At 39.4% G+C, this 19,621-nt stretch overlaps 2 protein-coding genes across 3 annotated transcripts; one reads left to right on the plus strand and one right to left on the minus strand.

Moving 5' to 3' along the window:
• Positions 1-1,650: 1,650 nt before the first annotated feature.
• On the minus strand, positions 1,651-11,453 carry abcb11a (ATP-binding cassette, sub-family B (MDR/TAP), member 11a). Its single transcript, XM_068735032.1, is given in 27 exon segments — positions 1,651-1,851; positions 1,966-2,112; positions 3,291-3,497; positions 3,591-3,788; positions 3,888-4,044; positions 4,168-4,409; positions 4,503-4,706; positions 4,830-4,991; positions 5,093-5,197; positions 5,306-5,475; positions 5,566-5,660; positions 5,763-5,829; positions 7,082-7,271; positions 7,381-7,551; positions 7,658-7,861; positions 7,955-8,080; positions 8,164-8,274; positions 8,395-8,508; positions 8,621-8,795; positions 8,902-9,026; positions 9,428-9,599; positions 9,688-9,821; positions 9,946-10,030; positions 10,108-10,349; positions 11,102-11,150; positions 11,257-11,269; positions 11,414-11,453. Coding segments are annotated over 27 exon segments (3,906 nt in total).
• Positions 11,454-15,009: 3,556 nt separating this feature from the next.
• dhrs9 (dehydrogenase/reductase (SDR family) member 9) lies at positions 15,010-19,579 on the plus strand. 2 transcript variants are annotated; one of them, XM_068704318.1, is made up of 5 exons: positions 15,010-15,147; positions 16,530-16,847; positions 17,942-18,200; positions 18,297-18,460; positions 19,297-19,579. In XM_068704318.1, the coding sequence occupies exons 2-5, from the start codon at positions 16,535-16,537 to the stop codon at positions 19,524-19,526; spliced, it is 966 nt and encodes a 321-aa protein (XP_068560419.1). In that variant the 5' UTR covers positions 15,010-15,147; positions 16,530-16,534; the 3' UTR covers positions 19,527-19,579. The 2 variants fall into 2 exon arrangements, with proteins under 2 accessions (XP_068560419.1, XP_068560417.1); XM_068704316.1 differs by having other exon boundaries at positions 15,011-15,147; positions 16,518-16,847.
• Positions 19,580-19,621: the final 42 nt, after the last annotated feature.

The following is a 19,621-nucleotide window of genomic DNA, read 5'->3' on the forward strand; positions in this document are numbered from 1 at the left end:
TACCTTGAGTTGGTCTGCTATACACCTGAGGTGAAATGATTTTGTAACTATGCAAATTTTCCTCTAAAATCCCATCTGAAATTAGACAAATTGTCTCATGAATGTGATTTGAAGTTGGCTCGTGAATGAGATTTGAAATGTTTGAAAGTATTAAAGAATGCCTGAGAGCTTTACTATGGTAATTGTAACTTTGCACCTGAATTTTGTGTTTTCCTTGAGATAAATGAAGGCATTTCCACCAAATTGATGCAGAAAATGCTATGTTTTGTTTTTTCTTCATTTGAACAGGGATAATGCACACATGAACCTTATACAAAATAAGGACAAATATAAAGTACCAGGTTTTAGCTAGCTAGCTTTAGCTATTGCTATTTTCAGCATATAGTCCCTGGGCATGAAGGTTGAATAGTAAAGCAGTAATAAAAATTAGACTTAAAAAAGAATTTTGACATTAAAAGGGCACACAAATTCCCTTACACAGACAATTACATCAAAAGAGTATCAAATACAGAACCAAGGTAATCAATAAAAGTATACACACACACACACACACACACACACACACACACACACACACACACACACAATTCTATAGTCTATTTAACTAACTAATATTGGAGTCAATAAAGGGTAGGCTTCTGATTGGTCCTAGCACCAAAGCAAAATAAAGTACTCAGACACACAGATGTTTCTTCAAGCTCGGCTTAACAAGTACCCTTCACATTTAGAGCACTTGCATGATTTACCAGACCTCAGGTACCATTGGATGCTAATGGTGGGAAAAGTGTAACTACTCTGCCTAAACCAAGTAAATCAGAGACTTTGTTCTACCTCATTACATTTTGTCTGATTAATCTGAGATTGCATGATGAAACTAAGCGACCCATAGGAGATTATGTAATCCTCACTAGGCAAGATACACATTCATACTTTCGCAGTACAAACACAGGTCCTGCAGGAGAGAAACCATGAATGATTAAGTGAGTGCTGGAATTGGCAGGGAATTTTCAAAAAGTATATGTCTGATGTGTTGTTGAGCTAACACAAACGCATTACTTGAAGCCTGACAAGATGGATTTTAGTGTGATCTGTCATCCCGCGATTCCCTCGTGATCTTGTGATATGGAGATATTCCAGATGCCGTGCAAGGTAAAAAAAACACATCTAACTGCGAATGAAAGGGTTTATTTCGACCAAACCACCAAGTTTTAATGAATTGGTGATTGTTGGAACAGTGAAAAGACTAATATAGACGGTTTTAATAATTATTTAGTTTCTGTCGAGTTTGAATGATGTGTGTTTTACGATGATCAGTGGAGTCGGGTGGCTTTGAGGTAGGTTTGCTGGTTAGAATAGTCTTTCAAATCCCTGTTGATTTCATTCATTTTTCAATAGGTCCACATTTTTCCTTTCAGACAATCAAGCTAGACTATCGGACAAGTAAAAACACAATGTGAAGATTAAGTCAATTTATTTAGACTAATAGGGAAGGTATGCATTGATTGAAGACTGAAACTTTTGTCTTTGAAAGCTATTTTAAAGAAGAGGTATGACAGCATTGCATGATGCACAACTGGAAAATTATATATTATATATATATTATTATACATTCCATCATATGCTCATCATAACCTGTGTGTTTGCAGGCGTCTAGCTGATAGGAGCACCTGTTGTGACCAATTTATAATAGGCGCCCCTCTTGGCCATAAGATTATCATGAGTGTCTTGCTCTATGACGGCTCCATTAGACATCACCGCTATGATGTCAGCATTCTGGATTGTAGACAGCCGGTGAGCGATGGTAATGCAGGTTCGTCCTTTTCTCGCCTCATCCAGAGCAGCCTGGACAGTCTGAAGGGAAAACAGAGCTTTGTCAGGATTGTTATATCATAAAAAAATACACTAATACAAAGAAATACCTCGCTTTATGTTCATGTTGTTTGGTGGTGTTTTGAAATGCATTACCTGTTCACTCTCTGTGTCCAGGGCAGAGGTAGCTTCATCAAGTAGCAGGACCTTCGGGTTTCTGACAATGGCCCGAGCAATGGCGATGCGTTGTTTTTGTCCTCTTGACAGCTGGGAGCCCTGGGCACCAACCTGGGTCTCATATTTCTATGAGACCCAGGTATGGAATATAATATTAGTTATTGCTTTCATTAGTGTATGATCACCTGAAACTAAGAATCGCTGTGTTTGTTAGCTTAGAATGAGCCCTTCATATCTACATAGGGAGCGGGTCCTCCTTCAAGAAGTCCACCATGTTGCACTGCCATGTTTCTACAGCAGCCCAGAACAGACAAACTAAACACTGGCTCTAGAGAGGGCCTTTAGCTTTTTTACATTATCTGAAGGCTGAGCAGAGGGGTATTCAGTTAGTTGCAATCTGCAACCTAACTGACCCTTAATCCTACACACTGGTCCTTTATCAAGCGTACAGTTCTGATTTAAAGGTAATTCTTGAACATGGAAAAAGTAGTTGAAAAAACATCCTCACTACTATTGAGTATCTATTCTGGAATTTTCATATCACGTGATCTTCCTCAGCAGATGGAGCTTGCCCAGTTGCTCAACTGATCATCTCGACAAACTAAATCAGATGGAGAAGATCAAGTGATAACCACACCTAAGGGCAGAGAGTTTATACTAAATTGGGCAAACATAGGCTAATATGCATCTCTTTGAGATGTGCCAAAAAGGTGAGAAGTTAAGGTGTCTCTCCATGGGGAAACACTCTTTTTACAATATTGTTATATTTAAGTTCTTTCCCATGGGTAGTTCAAAGGCTTTCACCCACAGGAGTCTATCATTGAAGTGCTCCTTGTCAAGCCATATAGAAAGGCAGGTTCTTAATCTAGATACACAAAGATCAACAATATAAAATTAAGTTAAAACTAAGTATTTCTTCTCCTTTATATAGCTGCAGTTTTTGGAACAACTTAAAATGAGAATACTCTCTGTATTAATGCAGCATATAATTAATATCACAGTCAAATTAGCTACCAACAAAACCACAATATATGTTTCTGTGCTTGTGTGTTGTTTGCAGCTCCTTTGGTGGGTGGAGCTGAAGTGCCATCAACCTAATTGGGAACACCTGGCCAGTGTTCTTAATCTTTTTAACCCCGCCTGCCCAGATGCCAGTGTCGTCAGTCCGTCTTCACCAACCTGTTGTTTCTTTGTTACTTTTACATACTTTAACTTAATAAATGTAAGATTGTTTCTGCAAACTAATAACCAGGATTTGTAATGGCAATGTATGCAAAGTTTTATCCTTAAGTGTTTCCACTCACATCTGGTAGCGTCATCACAAAGTCATGAAGGTAGGCTTTCTTTGCAGCCTCAACAATCGCTTCCATGCTAACATTGCATGTGTTATCTCCGTACTGAATATTCTCTGCTATGCTGCAGTCAAACAAGACTGGCTCCTGGGACACTATGCCAATCTGAGATCGTAGGAAGGGCACATTGACTGTATGAGATGGGCGACCATCAATCAACTGAAAATAAAAAAGATGAAATATTTAAGAGTATGGCATTGATTAAACTAATTTTGTGATCAGTGAAATTAACTTCTAAATCAGTCTACATACCACTTTCCTTTCATCAGGGTCATAGAACCTTTCCAACGGTTGAACACTTGTGCTCTTCCCACAGCCGCTGTTCCCAACAAACGCCAAAGTCTGACCAGGCTTCACAGACACAACCAGGCCGTTCAACACCTGGACATCTGGCCGAGTTGGATAGGTGAAGTTGCAATTGAGGAACTCTATTTCACCTCTGAAGTCATCCTAAAGATGGATAACTAGGCTTAGTCATTTGAAAGTAACATCATGGCAGAATGACATCCCATTGGGTATTATTCTGTCTTATTTATGAAATTCACCAACCCATTTCTCTCCATCTGCATGGCTTAGGTTGATTTTAGGAACTCTGTCCAACAGTTTGAAAAGCCGAGCAGCAGCAATTTTGGCTTTGGCATAATCTGGAGTGAAGGAGGAAGCTTTGCCCAGTGCTGTCCCACTGGTTACTACAGCTGTAATCACTCTGGAGGAACACCATACAAGCACTGGGTTGATGTTTGGTAATCACATCAAACACATAAAAAAGATTTCATTATAGGATCTGAAAAAGACAGATTTTCTCATTGAACGAAACAATTTTACCAACCTGAAAACAATCATGTATTGCAACCCCTCAGACATAACCAGATGGCCTCCATATCTAAACGAAGCAGCATATGCCATGAAGATGACACACTGGGAAAAACCGAAACAAAGCCCATAGATGTTGGCTCTCTTCCTCTCAAATCTAAATGGAAGAACAAGTTTCTGCTCATATGATTCCACAAATGAGCTCTCTTTGGCCAAGCCTGCAATGGTCCTGATGTTGGCAAGAGCCTCACTGGATACCTGCGGGAGAAATTTAAGATTTTATACGCCTTTTGGTTTCTCAGAGAAATGTATATCAATGGGCCTAGATGGCAAATGTTCTTTGGAGCTTACCTGACCTGCTGCTTCCATGGCTTTGTTATCTTCATTTGCAAAACCTGTCAGCATTTTAGCTTGGAACACACCACACAGCCCGATGAGTGGCAGGAAGCACAAAATTACCAAAGTTAACTTCCAACTGAAGTATATAGCAATGATGAAAGACGCTCCAATGCTGGTCAATGAGCTCACGATCATGCCAATCTGAGATCCTGTTGCCTGAAAAAGCAAAACCAGCCCCAAAAAAGAATGCTGTAATTACTGTACAATACCAAACCTATATCTTGTATACGTTATAAATAATGTGAAATAAGCATAAAGGCCTTTAAATATGTTACTTACCCCCTTCACCATTGATGCATCAGTGGCCAGTCTAGTGGTCAGAGCTCCAGGGCTGTTTCTGGGGTCATCAAACCAACCAACCTCCTGTCTCAACATGGCCTGGAAGCCTAATTTTCTTAAACGGCGGGTCAGCAGTTCTCCAGATTTGGCAAAAGCATATCCCTTAAACATTAAATCAGAGTCAGTCAACATATATTATATCAAATTGACAATGAGATATGTACTCTGAATGACTTAATAATTCAGCAAATTGTGACGCAAACCTGTAAAAACTGGGATAAGAAACTAATCCCAGCCACAATGCAAAACAGAATACACATCCCGTTGATCTGTTTCGTCTGTTCGTTGAAGTCACTAATAGCGAACGTCTGCAAATACAAAGATCATATATAATATCATATATAATCATAAGTTATTTGCACTTCAGCAAACTACATCAGCTTGTGAAAAAGAATATATGAAATACGCAACCCCACCCCAAGAATTTGGCTGAACAGGATAGCATAGATGGGATTGACAGAGCCATTGTAAGCAGCTCCCACCGAGCCCAGCAGCATGTAGGGCCATTCTGGTTGGTTGTATTTGAGGATACGTTGTACTGGGGCAGGCTCTACATGTTCATCTGCATCGTCCTCAAATGTCTGTTAAACAATACGCATATGAGCTATTCATTTCCACAAGATAGTTAGAAAAAAAGTAAATGTATTACACAGCATAAAAGAACACCTCAGTACATTTTCTGTTGAGAACTGCTTGTCCGAAAGGATCGTGAAGCTGTCTGATAATGTGCCATTTGACAATTTGCTCTGAGATCGCAGTCGACAAGAGCCCCTACAGGAGTAATATTGAGAACATCAGATTCTTTTTTTATTATTATTTTATATTGTATTTGTATTGTATCATTTGGTATTTTGAGCTGGATTTTTACTTTACCTTTTACTGGATGTGCGGCTCCTCACTTTTAGATCAAAGTCGTCTTCGAGAGGGTCCCTGATTTCATCTGGAAAGAAAAAAAGCAAAACAGCTTTAAAACAAGTTTTGAAGCTTCTGTTGCCCTTTAACAGAGACAGGAAGAACCGTCATAGGATTGCCCACTAACTCCTGCCGACTGCTAAGGGCTTTGAAATGTGCTGTTTGAACCAATCAGGGTGGCCCTGTTAAAGGGTCTCAACTCTCTCTCGCAGACAAAGGAAGGTGCATGCCTCCTACTGCTGCGTCTTTTGTCAGCAGAGCAGGGCCAAAAAATCAGCTGGTCCAAGTTACAATCAAATCAAAAGTTATTTAATCACAAACAGAAGCTAAACAATTACAAACTGAAGTACACTATTAACATCAAAACAAACATAAATTTCATGAAAAGTGAGGCCCCGTCCGGGCCACGAGACATATCTGCATCATGGTCCAGAGGAGGTCTGAATCTCTCCTCGGATTTACAGTTCTCTTGTCCCCCAAAGTTACATTCCTCAGCCTATCGATCAGCTCCACGATTGGCTGAAATCTGATAAGCTCCCCCTTGGTTGATAACCCATTGTTTTGGTCAAACACCTCACACAGCCAGCTCCCCCGCTCCATACAGGGAGACAGGGATTAAAGGGTCCTGTCTGCGTCCCTTGAACATAAAATATAATACAAGTTTTATTTTATACATATTTTGCCTTCTCCTCAGCATTCTTCCCAATTATGTCTGACAGAGTAAGGCCACGCTAGTCTGCACAGCATTAGTAAGCTTATCTGTGCTTTGTTTACACACATGCCTTTTAGTGCATGTTTGTGCATGTGAGCGTGCCCTACTGGCTAGCTCATGGCCAGCACTGCAATGCTCTTATACAGCAGCTACAGCTGATAACACCACCTAACCGACGGTGTAAACACAGAAACGTAACACCCACCCTCCGGTTCCCTCTCAGGTTAACACCGTTAGCTCTGTCAGGAGCACTATTAGCGCTATTGATAGCACTGTTAACGTCGACCCGCCAGCTCAGGCGTCACCATGTTGAGAGCCGAGTGGAGGCAATAGATAAGCAACAATAACAACCACTCTGTCTCTCCAGCAAACTAAAGATATTTGAGTTTTGGACATAACAATACATTTGACGTTACCTTGGACTCTGAGAAACTGTGATAGACATATGTCACTGTTTTCTGGAATTTTATACATAGAATGATCCAAAATTAAAAATCCACAGATGAATCTATAATGACTAGTAGTTGCAGGCAACCCTACTGTAATGATTAGCAGCCCTTCATCTTACCTTTAGTTGTGTTGGATGTGCCTTGATTCTGCAGGGTGACCAGAGTGAAGTAGACACCTTGCCTTTCTATTAGCTCACTTTGTGTTCCCTTCTCCACAGCCTGTCCATGGTCAAATCCAATAATGACATCTGCATTTCTAATTGTGGAAAGACGATGGGCTATAGAAATTGTTGTCCTGCCCATGCACACCTGTACAAATACCAGTTATTAGGGTAATTCCACAAAACAGGATGTGTTTCTGAATTTATTGGTCAAAGTGCACTCTAATGATGTAGTCTATGGACAGACAGTGGCTCACCTTGTCCAGTGCCTTCTGGACAACAGCCTCACTCTCATTGTCTAACGCAGACGTGGCCATATCTAGCAGCAGGATCCTGGGGTTTCGGATCAGAGCTCGAGCGATAGCAATCCTCTGCTTCTGTCCTCCACTCAACTGTCCTCCACCTTCTCCCACCAGAGTATTACATTTCTGATGGAAAAGTAGCAGCATGTTAATTTTAGGCTGCCCAAATTCACATATTTTACTGTGAAACTGTGTGCACTGTACTTATTCTTATTTAAATACGTAAGTGTACCTGTGGCAGATCCATGATAAAATTATAGGCATTAGCCTCTTTTGTTGCCTGGATGATGTTTTCCATGGTTACTCCAGGTCGACCAAACTGGATGTTATCTGCAATGGTTGTAGCAAACAGCATTGGCTCCTGCTTTACAATACCAATGAGAGATCGGAGCCACTGGATGTTTAAAGTGCGAATGTCATGGCCGTCCAAAGTCACCTGAGAACGACAATTAAATATGTGACATTACACTGAAGCCTTCAACTTCTCCAGTGATGTCCTGTGTGTCTGTGCAGTTGCTCAGATTGTTACCATTCCTTCCTTTGGGTCATAAAACCTTTGGATGAGCTGGATTGTGGTGCTCTTTCCAGATCCGCTTGGTCCCACAAAAGCAGTGGTTTCTCCTGCTTTGATCTGCATGCTCAGATCATTTAAAATCTGAAAGAGTAGTTTGCTCTTTGTGAGTTAAATTTTGAAAAGTGAAAAATGGACACAAAGAAATGTGTGTGGAAGAAATTTACCTTGACTTCAGGCCGGGATGGGTAGTAGAAAGTGACATTATGGAACTCAATGTCACCTTTTACTTTGTCTAATTTGTGACCTGCTTTTGAGAAACAATCAATTTCTGGTTCCTGTGAGCGTAACAGCACAGAATGTTATTTTACATTGAAGATTCTTTTTCTTCAAATGTTCTGTTTCAAATCTGTATTATATCTGAAATAAAGTCTTAATAAGTAGCATTCAGATTTTACCCGGTCAAGCGTGTCAAAGATGTTTTTTGCTGCAGCACGACCACAAGCGAATGTCTCCAGGCAGGGTGAGGCCTGGCCCAGGTTAATGGCTGCCATGAGTACTCCAAAGAACACCTGGAAAAACACAGCAGCGTCATGGTGAAACAAAGGCCACTGACTTTCAAACACTCATATTATATTATATTATATAGAGTATCAGAAGTTGAATTAATTCATTTTCACATACCTAAATAAGAGCACCAGGACTCAGCTCCTTGGTGTCTATGACCAATTTAGATCCATACCAAAAGGCCAAAGCGAAACAAAGTAAAACGATGCACCACATGTATCCTTGAAAAACACCCACGATTGTGCCCTTTTTCACTCCCCAGATCTGAGCTTCTGCAAGGTTTCTGTCATATCTGTACAAATGTCACATTTCAGTTTCATTTAGAAACATGGGGTTATGGCTCATCATCATTTTCAAAGCAGAACAACTTCTTGTAATCTTTCAAAATTACGAAATACCTCTCAGCTTCTTTTTCCTCCCCACCAAACGCTGCTACTGTCCTGATGGATGACAGGACCTCATCAGCCACTGCCCCTGCCTTTGCATAGGACGTTAGCTCTCGTCCTGTCAGCCTGGCCACAGCCTTCAGCAACAAGAATTACACAAAAACATTAGAAAGCATATTTAAAGGTACAACCCGGAGATCTCCAAAACTATTTTCTATGGCGGCACCGATGCCGATAAGCGGTAACTGTAGGTGTGTTTTTAGATCTCACTTCCCAGAGATCTCAACAGTCTCCCCTTTCCTGGGAAAGTCACTACAGACCCTCAGTTCTTAATACCGTAAATGCAAAGGCTTTCAACACTGAGCCATAGGCTCAATCACCATTGTGTTACCTCATTCGGTGATAGATAGGGAATTAACAGACATTTATTTGTATGATAATCTTCAAGATTATTACATTTTTTGTGACATATACCACACATTATAGCAATTTACTCCCTTCCAGTACTAAGAAATCATTGTTTGATTCACAACTTTACCATGGCCATTAGTGCAGCAGCTATGACAATCAGCGGGTTCACTGATATGACCACCAAAGTCAGCTTCCATCCACCAATGAATCCAACCATGAAGCCAAACACGAACGTAGAGATCCTCTCAATGAAGATAGACACCTGGTCAGCGATGGCATTGTTGATCTTGTTGATATCACTGTAAAGGAACAGAGAGGCTATTCTGTATGAAACATTCTCCCAGCTATGAATTGATAAGAGCCTGATCTTTACAAGCCCCAACTCACTCTGACATCCTTGTGTTCAGTTCACCAACAGAGTTGCAGTCAAACCATCCGATCTCCATTTGCATTACTTTTCTGAAATAAGTCTTTCTCATTTCATCAATTTGTCTTGCAGCTGCTGACATCCAGAAGAAAATCTACAGTGAACAATCAGAGTTGTACAAAGTTATTTCTGTGAGTGATGTGCAACTTTGTCATGAGTCATAATTTCTTAAGCTGGAATATCTTAATAATATTAATATGGAAAGCATAAATACATACCTGAAAATAACTAACAAACATAACTCCTAATCCAATCCCAACATAGTAATATGCAAACATGGTCATCTCTGCTTCAATATCCACCCTGCAGAGAGAATAAATGAGTAACAGCCGCTTTTCAAATGTAACAACAATCACATGAACGGTTAACAAACAACTTACCCGCAGTAGACAGAGCTGTTTTCAGCTGTTTCATATATGGAGCCATTTTTCCAATAGATAGTGTTGTTGTTGCATGTCGTATTTTCATCTTTCAGTGCTTGGACCTCAATCTCATAAAACACAAACGTGTTTGTCATCCTGCTGTACACCAGAAGCATGAGAGGTGAAGCTGCACCGTGTATGATGGCACACAAACCCCCTACTACCATCATCAAGGTGTCTTTGCAAGTGGCAAAGCGAAACTGCAAAAACAAATTTGAATTCAATTTGCAACCCATTTTGATTTAATTTTTATTCTTGATGATCAAATCCAAGAAGAGGTAAATAACAGTGGTGTAGAGGGGTACATAAATTACTCAGATCCTTTACATAATTAAAAGTACCAATGCAACAATGTGAAATAGTCCATCACGAGTAAAAGTCTGACAAACAAAATCCTACTTACGTAAAGGTACATGAGTAATTAAGCTGTCAAGTACATGATTATTATAAGCAAGTTGAAGTTCCAAAGTACTCGTTCTGTAGAAAAATGGTCTCTGTAACGGATAACATAACATTTTAAAAGCTTATGTTTTTATGTTAAATCTTAATCTGTTAACCAGTAACAAAAGCAAAAAGAAAAAAATAGATAGTGGAATAGAAATACTCAAGTAGCTCAACATTGATACACAGGACTTATGTACCGGTAAATATCTTCATCAAGCTAAAACCCCACCTTTATAGATTACATCTCAACAACCTTGCTAGCATGTTTCAAACAAATCAAAATTAAAAAAGAAATCTCTAAACACTCTTACTGTAGCACTGGACAGGCTTTTAGTTATCCGTGTGAAAGCGATACCCTCCCCATTTTGGGGATAGTCCTACTTTGTGTAAAAGCACTTATTTTGTCCCTTTGGACAAAAGCGTCATATGAATGTAAAGTAATGTAAAATATACTGAGTTACTTTCCACCACTGTTTGAGAACAAAATGCGCAAAAACATTGTATTTACCAGCTGAAAGTATCCAACACTCAGAGTATTTCCTTTTGTCTTCTCATCTCTGTAACACATGTACATTAAAGTAACGATAACATAACCACTGCAGACAACGTGTTCTGAAACATACAGCAGTTTATCGTGGGAGATGTCAATCAATACAAACTTACCCATTCTCAGTGTCTGCCAGAAAAAGAAGTAAAGCTATATTCAGTTACCCATTGCTACTTGCTTTTTTTTTTTTTTAATATATATATATATATATATATATATATATAAAACTCTATTATTGTGTCTGTTCTTTTGCAATGAAAATAGATCACTTACCTCTTTTATCTGTTGTTGTACATTTGATTGATTTCTTCATGTTTGCTCCCTCGACTTAGGCAGGTGTCCTCACTACAGATGGTTAACAGATGGTTAATATATATACATTATTACAATAATGCAAACCGAAATGAACACCATTAGTATGATTTTATCATGCCAATGATGCGGGCGATGCTGCTAGCTTGTAGCGTTAATGTTAACGTTAATGTTGAAGATTGTCTTTATGGGCTGTCGCTGTAGCCCAACATTATAAAATGTGTTTTTAGGCCATTTCACATGTAGAATACACGACAAAAAGCGAGAGGAGCTGTACACAGTTTAAATGGGGAGGAAGTGAGTAAAACAAAGTGATGTACAAACGATACAGACGGTCACGACTGTGGTCAACTGTGAAAGGACGTTAAAAAAATGGTTTAAAAGTGAATATTTGTGTCTAATGCTTGTTTTATTTACAGATGTCCACCTGAAAGCGTCTCCTAAGTGGCTTTGACATCGACATTTAAAAAAGTAAAGGGAGATTTTGTACAACAATTGTGTATTTTCGATTTCATAGTTGTATTTAAAGAACATTGTTCATGTTATATTTATATCGTTGCTTAATAAATACAAATGAATTGTTCCCTGTGTCACCTATAGTTTTCTTTGTCCTGTAAGGGAAAAATGCTGTGTTACTATGACTAAGTATTTAATTGCTACATATTTTACTGTGAGCATGAAGTTTATAATACAGTGATGTTTAAAAGACATTTAAAAGTGGTTCAGAAGTTTTTTCACAGACTATTTGAACATTTCAATCTTAAATCCTATTGAAATATGGTCTAAACATGAACGTTTAAACAATGTCTTCAAATATGTGAATTTTTTAATGTGTTTTCAACGAAAAAATGCTCGCTGGGTGGATGAGTGCATTGGATGACACAAGGTTTTGCTCATTTGACATTATTCAATTACTGCACGCAAACAAAAACAGCAAATATAGGCGGAGAATCCTGCTTAAGCATGAACACAATGAAACACTTTATGGTAGATGAAAAGCAAAACATACCTGGACTTGTCACTGAATGTCTCTTCAGAAATCCACCAGCACCACTGAGGTTCATCAGAGTAAATTTCTGTCTTAACTATTTTCAGGCAACCTATGCTCCTCATTTCCCATTATCTCCTCCTCCTCCATTAGACTGATAAGAGTTGTGTTAGTATTATGACAGTTACTAGACTACCTTTGTAAGACAAAATTAACCCACTCAAATGTTCATTGACTGCTCTTAGTCAAATTATATCTTCGAAAACAAACAGTAGAATTTTGAAAATGTGTTATTTACTAATTAAACATCCCTTGGTATAAGTATGTTTACTTATAATAAGTGATAGTAAAACGAGTTAAACGACTCTAAGGCCAGGTGCTGCTGCTGTCTCAAAACACACAAAATCCCATAAATATGTCACAAAATGTACAGTCAAAATAACCACAGTAGTTACAGTTCTAGGAAAAGGAAAATGCCCTAGCAAATTAGCAAATCGGTTTATACTTTGTAATCATTTCACCTGTTAATTTTTTTTTTCAGAAAGTTTCTAGAAATGTTGTGAGTCATTATTTGATCTATCATCCATTTGTCTCTGTTAATAACATTAAAACGACCCAACTGTGTGGAATTTCCTTATTTGAAAGGTATTAGTACATAAAGTCTTCTAGTAATTAAACGGATGTTCGTGGGGTTAATGCCCGCTGGGACATGAAGGGTTCGGAATTTGCTCCTTCTTTACAGCCGGTTATTATTCACAACACAGGTGATTGATAATACCACAGGAAGGAGGGGGCTCTAGTCAAAGACACTGTGGAAACAAAAAACATCATTATCTTTCCAATGTTTGTTGTGAGGCCAAAGCATGAGTGGCTTCTCAGTTACTTCAGTTTATTTTCCACATTCCAATCCATTCACAGGCAGAGACATATCAATGACCTTATCTGGTTGTTTGATACGTAATCCAGGGATGCCAACTTCAAGTTTCCTCTAAAGGCTTTCTCAATGTTTTAATATTGGACCTACAGTATTCTTTGGACATTCTTTAAAGAAAAAATAAACAAATAGCCTCGTATAGCGCCTTTCTAGTCTTCCGACTACTCAAAGCGCTTTAACGCTACATGTTATTCATCCATTCACACCCTGACAGCATCACTTCCATTCACTGAGTCAGCGAATGTCCTGTCCTGTCCTGTCCTGTCCTGTCCTGTCCTGTCCTGGCCTGTCCTACCATTTGGTGTTCCAGTTTACTTTTTAACTATGAGTGTGTGTGTGGCTGCTACAGAGCAGCAACGAAGGGAGGAGGGGGCTGTGTAGGTGAGGAGAGGAGGGACAGTGCCTGACAGAAAACAACAACAACAACAAAATGTGTCTTTCCTTTGATCATTATCTCTGTGCCACTGTCTCTGCATCCCCTTCTTTCGGGACTGCCTACTGTCTACTCCAGGATGCTTTGATAACAAGGATACTTCTCACTGAAAGGCGAGCAGCTGTGAGGTGGAGTAATCGCAGGTGGTGAAGTTAACAGTTGTGCGAATAAAAAGTGATACAATGGTGAGATGTATTCTTGATCAGAAGTGTTCTCGGGTATTTTGGGGTTTCAACCTCCAATGAAAAGCAGCGCACAGCCGCTTCCTTAATCTTTGTCTCATCCAGAGAACAGGTTCCCAAACGGGTTTCTGTGTCTGTAAGTCAGCCTGAGGGGCAAACTACCATATCAGCAGAGCAGTATCTTTGCCTCACAAATCTAAGGCAAGTAATTGGCCATCCAGTTGCTGAATCTTACGCTTATTGGATCTACAAGGCCTCATTTGTTGCGACTGTTGTCGTTCAGTGAGCCAACCCAGTAATGCAGCACAAAGAGGCCAGCAACAGCAGAGAGAGTCAATGTGGCAAGCATTGTGTAGAGTCAGGATGATTTCACATCTAACTTGGTGAATTGCTGGTTTGCGTGAACCGGTTGAGCCTCTCACGGACGACATCCAGGTGGGCGACAAAGTGACTTTCATCATCTTCTCCTTAAAATACTGCTGTCATGTGAGCAGTAAACAAAAGCAGAAAGGAACACTGCAACATTTGGGGAACCAGATCGACTATGAAAAGATGACAAACTGACACAAGGAGAGGGAGGCACATGAACTAAATACACAAGGCTTAACTAATCAAACACAGGTGTGGCAAAAACAGCGGCAGTCAGGGTCAAGTGCCAAGGGAACTGAAAAATGGAGGGCTGGACAGGGGTGGAGCAGAAGATCTATGTCTGTCTGTCTGTCTGTCTATCTATCTGTCTATCTATCTATCTATCTATCTATCTATCTATCTGTCTGTCTGTCTGTCTGTCTGTCTGTCTGTCTGTGTGTGTATCTGTCTGTCTATCTTTCTATATATCTGTCTGTCTGTCTATCTTTCTATATGTGTGTGTGTGTCTGTCTGTCTGTCTGTCTGTCTGTCTGTCTGTATGTCTCAAGAAAGAAAGGAAGGAAGGAAGGAAGGAAGGACATTATCATGCAGTCTCCAGCAGATGGCGATCTCAACCCATCATTTCCGTGAAAAAGAAGGCAAAGGAGGACAGCTGAGTTCCCCGGAAGTTAATTTAAATAAATGAAGTAGGAAAAGAAAAACAAAAGCTCTTTCCCCCTCTCCACCGTCCCTCCTGAAGATTCGCGTCCTGCTGCTCTGCCTTTGCGACACTGTTCAGAAAATATACACGTAAGTTTCTTTTTTCTTTTAACTCTTTAGAGAGACGTTCAACTAGTTAAACCTGAAACTACAACCGCCAGTCCTCTGAATCTCTGTCCACATGGTGAAATGGTCTAATATGTAACATTTCAAATGGAAATAATTGCTCCAGAAAATTATTTGGAAACAGTTTTTTTTTAATCGATTGATCGTATTTTTTGTTCATTTTGTTCAATTCCAGGGGGGGGGGGGGGGGGGGGGGGGGGGGGGGGGGGGGGTGTGTCTTTTTTTTCTGCTGCTTTTCTTGTTAGTAAACTGAATATCTTTGAGTTTTGCACTGTCGGTCGAAAAAAAAATAAAATAATGTAAAGAGCATTTTTCACTGTTTAATGACCTTGTATCAATCATTGAGAAAATAATCGACAGATTTATCAGTCAGTTAGTTGCAGCCAGTATATGATATTCAGTCTTAGTTGATCTGGCTAATTTGTAGTCAAGTCTTGCCTCTTCATTTACATTTAGCCTAAATTGTGTGTTTATTATTATAAAAGCATTTTAAAGATGTCAGCCTTGGGGAAAATGTAATGGCCAATAATTCGTATTCTGTATCATTTTAGGACTAATTCTAAAAAATAGCTTTTACAGTTTGTGAGGCATCACATAAGGTGCAATGCTGACAAAGGAGTCATCGCACAAAAATGTGCCTCCATGTTGAGCAACACAGAGTTATTCTTCAATGCATTTCAATCCGCCCACAGTAAGACAGGTTTTTCCACGTCTCAGTTTCATGCTCAATTCAGTTTAAAGGTGAGGTTGAAATTGTTCAGATGTTTTCAGTTTGAGATCATACATCCAGGGTTGCAACTGTAGTGTTTGCTCAGCATGGGGATGTGTTGAAAAGTAGGCTAACTGTAGGACTTATGTAAACCTCAGACTTTTGATCAAATATGAGATTGAAAATGAATTCTTGACCCCGCAAACAGCAGCTGATATCATAATCTCTAATGGAGTATGCCCAGTTGTCGTTGAATTTACATTTCCATTTTATCTGACTGCTTTGTTGACATCTTATCCATTTCATCTTAAAAATTATGATTCTAATCTCAGTGTCAGATTCTGTAACGACTAGACAAACTACATCTGACATTACAGTCGAAAGCTCCAGAAAAAGCAACTTTATCGACCTTGTTGGGAGATTGTTTTGTCAACTAAATTGTAAAATGTTCCACAGTACTGGAGGTCTAACAGAAATAAGAATACAACAAGGCAGAGTTTTGTCACAACTATCTCACAGTATCACATATCAGTCTTTTTGTAAACATTTCATTTCATTTGGAACCAGTATAGCTTATACATCTACACGGTGTTAATGCAAGTTATTTATCATATAACTCTGACAGTCTGGTTTTTAGAAATAATGTTCCTGTATGTCGTCGGACTGGTAGCTCCCTGGCTGGTCTATCGCTGGTACAAGGAAAGGAAACGAGTGCCCAACAAAGAAGATAAATATGTCTACATCACTGGCTGTGACACTGGGTTTGGTAATCTCCTTGCGAGACACCTGGACGCGCTGGGCTTCAATGTAATTGCGGGTTGTTACACTGAGAAGGGTGAGGATGAGCTGAAGAAGATCGCCTCCGACAGACTAGAGACCTTTCACCTGGATGTCACCGACTCAGAGAGTGTCAGCAAAACAGCAGCTTTCATCAAGACTCTGGTTGGACAGAAGGGTGAGTGGCTTTGAGGTACTCATATTTTTTTATTGTCACATTTAATGTCACAGGTATTATGTTAATCTCAGAGTTAACAACATTTGTAGGATTGCAGGTGAATCAAGGATATAACATATGTTGTTTATATTTGAAATTGGGTAGTACTGATAATGCATCTTCCAACATTTTTCCAACCGCTCCCATGTCTGTCTGTTCATTGTGTAGCTTCATATTTACAATACAGACACGAGAGTGGTACACATTGTCATGTAACTCTCAGCAAGAAAGAGATATTTCCTGTAGTGTCAGAGTATTCTACAAACTCAAGTTTTCTGAATTAACATAAATGTAACACTCGGCCTGAAGTAGTGATTTTACTTCCAGGCAGGGACAGTTCACCCCCATAATCAGAAATACACATTTCCTCTTACCTGTTTATAACAAATATTTGTACTAGAAGGATTACACCATTGACAACCATTTGATCTTCATTACATCTCTGACTCATGCCTGCCATATTGATTATACATTTTAATCTAAATATATTACAGAAAATGGCCTTTTGACTACAGTCAATGGTGTTTCACAACTCAATAAAAGCTTCTGTTCTTGACAGACTTTGGCTCCTCTGTCCCTGTTCAAACCCACTCTTTAAAACGTAATGTTGATTTTTACCTTCCTTATCAGACACAGACAGCTGTAACCTTTGGGCTGAGATCTTGAGTTTTCAGAATGAATTTGAGGTAAAAGGGGATGCAGTTATCAAAACCAGGGGTCATGTAATCTGGTATTGTCTATTATGGTGAAATTTAATATTTTAGAGTAATCCACAGAGCTCACAACAAGGTCTGTGGATTATTTTGAGTAACACAGTCATGATTTCTGCAAAGTGACATTGCTGTTAAGTTTTTCAAATGTATTTTTTGGAGCTTTGAGCACCACAGGCCGAGTTCCATATAGTCCCAATATATCTCGACGGCCAATATCTCAAAAAAAATACTCGCACCAAATCAATCTAGATTGATAAATAGCACTATAGGTAAGAGGGAAAATATGTATTTATGATTTTGGGGTGAACTGTCCCTTTAACACTCTTTGGTTTATTGCTCCAGGCCTGTGGGCCGTCGTGAACAATGCTGGAGTCGCTCTGCCGTCCGGTCCCACTGACTGGCTCACTATAGACGACTACAAGGACATGCTCGCTGTCAATCTATGCGGCGTAATCGACGTGACGCTGAGCGTCCTTCCTCTCATCAAGAAGGCCAGAGGCAGAGTGGTGAACGTCGCCAGTGTGTTCGGGCGAGTCAGCCCATTCGGAGGGCCGTACTGCGTGTCCAAGTTTGGAGTGGAGTCCTTCAATGACAGTCTGCGGTGAGAGAAGATGTAACCTTTTCATTCTGTAGCCACATTGTTGTTCTCACGAGTGTCTTTGCAACTTACAGCAACTTGCCCTCCTTTCTGTTTCAGTATAAACATGGCAGCATTTGGAGTGAAGGTTGCATGCATCGAGCCGGGCTTCTTCAGAACAAATGTGACTGATGTAGAGTTGATGCAAAATAGCCTGAGGAAGCTCTGGGACAGATTACCTCAGAGTGTGAAGGATGACTATGGACCTGGTTACTTGAAAGCATGTGAGTTACTCCACCTTGGTAATGAATAATAGTAACTTTTTTATTTTTTATTTCTATAGGTCAAGATATCACTGAACAATTCACATAGATAAGAGGAGATGAGTTTGTCGAATGCTGCCAACTAATGATCTGTGATCTTCTTCATGACATAAATTATTAACGTGTTCTCTCCACTTTTTAAGTATTTCGAGACCTTTTAATTATTTACTTTCGCCATTCGAGGCAAAATCCTTAATAGATATAAATTATTGTGTTGTACATTTTAAGGTAAAATACCAAGTAGGGCTGTTTTCGACCAAAGAAATTGTTAGTCGACAAACATTGTCAACTTGTATTTGTTTTTTCTCTGCTTTAAGGATATTCAGTTATATAATGAATGAACAATTGAATTTTAAGCTTCTGAGTAGTAGTTTATAATAGATTGTGATTCCATTTAGATGAACTTGAATAGGTTCCGATTTACAAAATTATGTTTTGATGAGTCTTAATCACACGATTATAGGTAAAGCTATGCTATGGTTCCCTTATTTCCTCATAATTAAAAATAGACACATTGTTCTCCATATATCTGGAATTGTATACTACCGTATGCTACTGTACACAAATGTAGGCATTTTTGCTGCTTACGCTTATCTGCTACACACTGGTTGGCTTCATTTTCCATTATTTTGTAGCGTACCAAAGGAAACTTGTCTGTGTTTTACCTATATTTAGTGCCAAATTACACAGCTCTCTTTTAAAGGAAATTATTAGGAACTAATTAGAAATAACATACCTGTAAAATAAAGCGTTTTCCTGTATATAAACATAATATGTCTGAACTGTTTCTCTTCCAGCGGTTGACATGTTGAATCAAAGGTTCAGGATGTTGACAGACAGTAATCTGATGAAGGTGGTCGGCTGCATGGAGCACGCCGTCTCTGCCGTGTATCCTCGTACTCGCTACTCTGCTGGATGGGACGCAAAGTTCTTCTGGTTGCCTGTGTCCTACATGCCCACTTTCATCATGGATAGACTTTTTCGTAAAAATATCCCAGAATTAATGCCAATAGCATCTACTATGTAGTTTCTGTCAAATCAGTTGTCGGAGAAAAATAAATTGGGCTAATTTGCATCACACCTACGTGGCTTAATTTTTTTTACTGTAATAAATGTTTGTGC

This window comes from Cebidichthys violaceus, unplaced genomic scaffold (assembly GCF_023349555.1).
Source record: "Cebidichthys violaceus isolate CVI_PGR_0920_01 unplaced genomic scaffold, fCebVio1.0.p SCAF_11, whole genome shotgun sequence".
In the NCBI taxonomy this organism is placed as follows: domain Eukaryota; kingdom Metazoa; phylum Chordata; class Actinopteri; order Perciformes; family Stichaeidae; genus Cebidichthys; species Cebidichthys violaceus.

Excerpts from the sequence above, each read along its gene's own strand:
- dhrs9 (XM_068704318.1), top strand. The coding sequence starts at position 16,535 with ATGTTCCTGTATGTCGTCGGACTGGTAGCTCCCTGGCTGGTCTATCGC. Across the intron at positions 16,848-17,941 it reads GACTCTGGTTGGACAGAAGG|GCCTGTGGGCCGTCGTGAAC; the intron begins GTGAGTGGCTTT and ends TTATTGCTCCAG. Across the intron at positions 18,461-19,296 it reads ACCTGGTTACTTGAAAGCAT|CGGTTGACATGTTGAATCAA; the intron begins GTGAGTTACTCC and ends TTTCTCTTCCAG.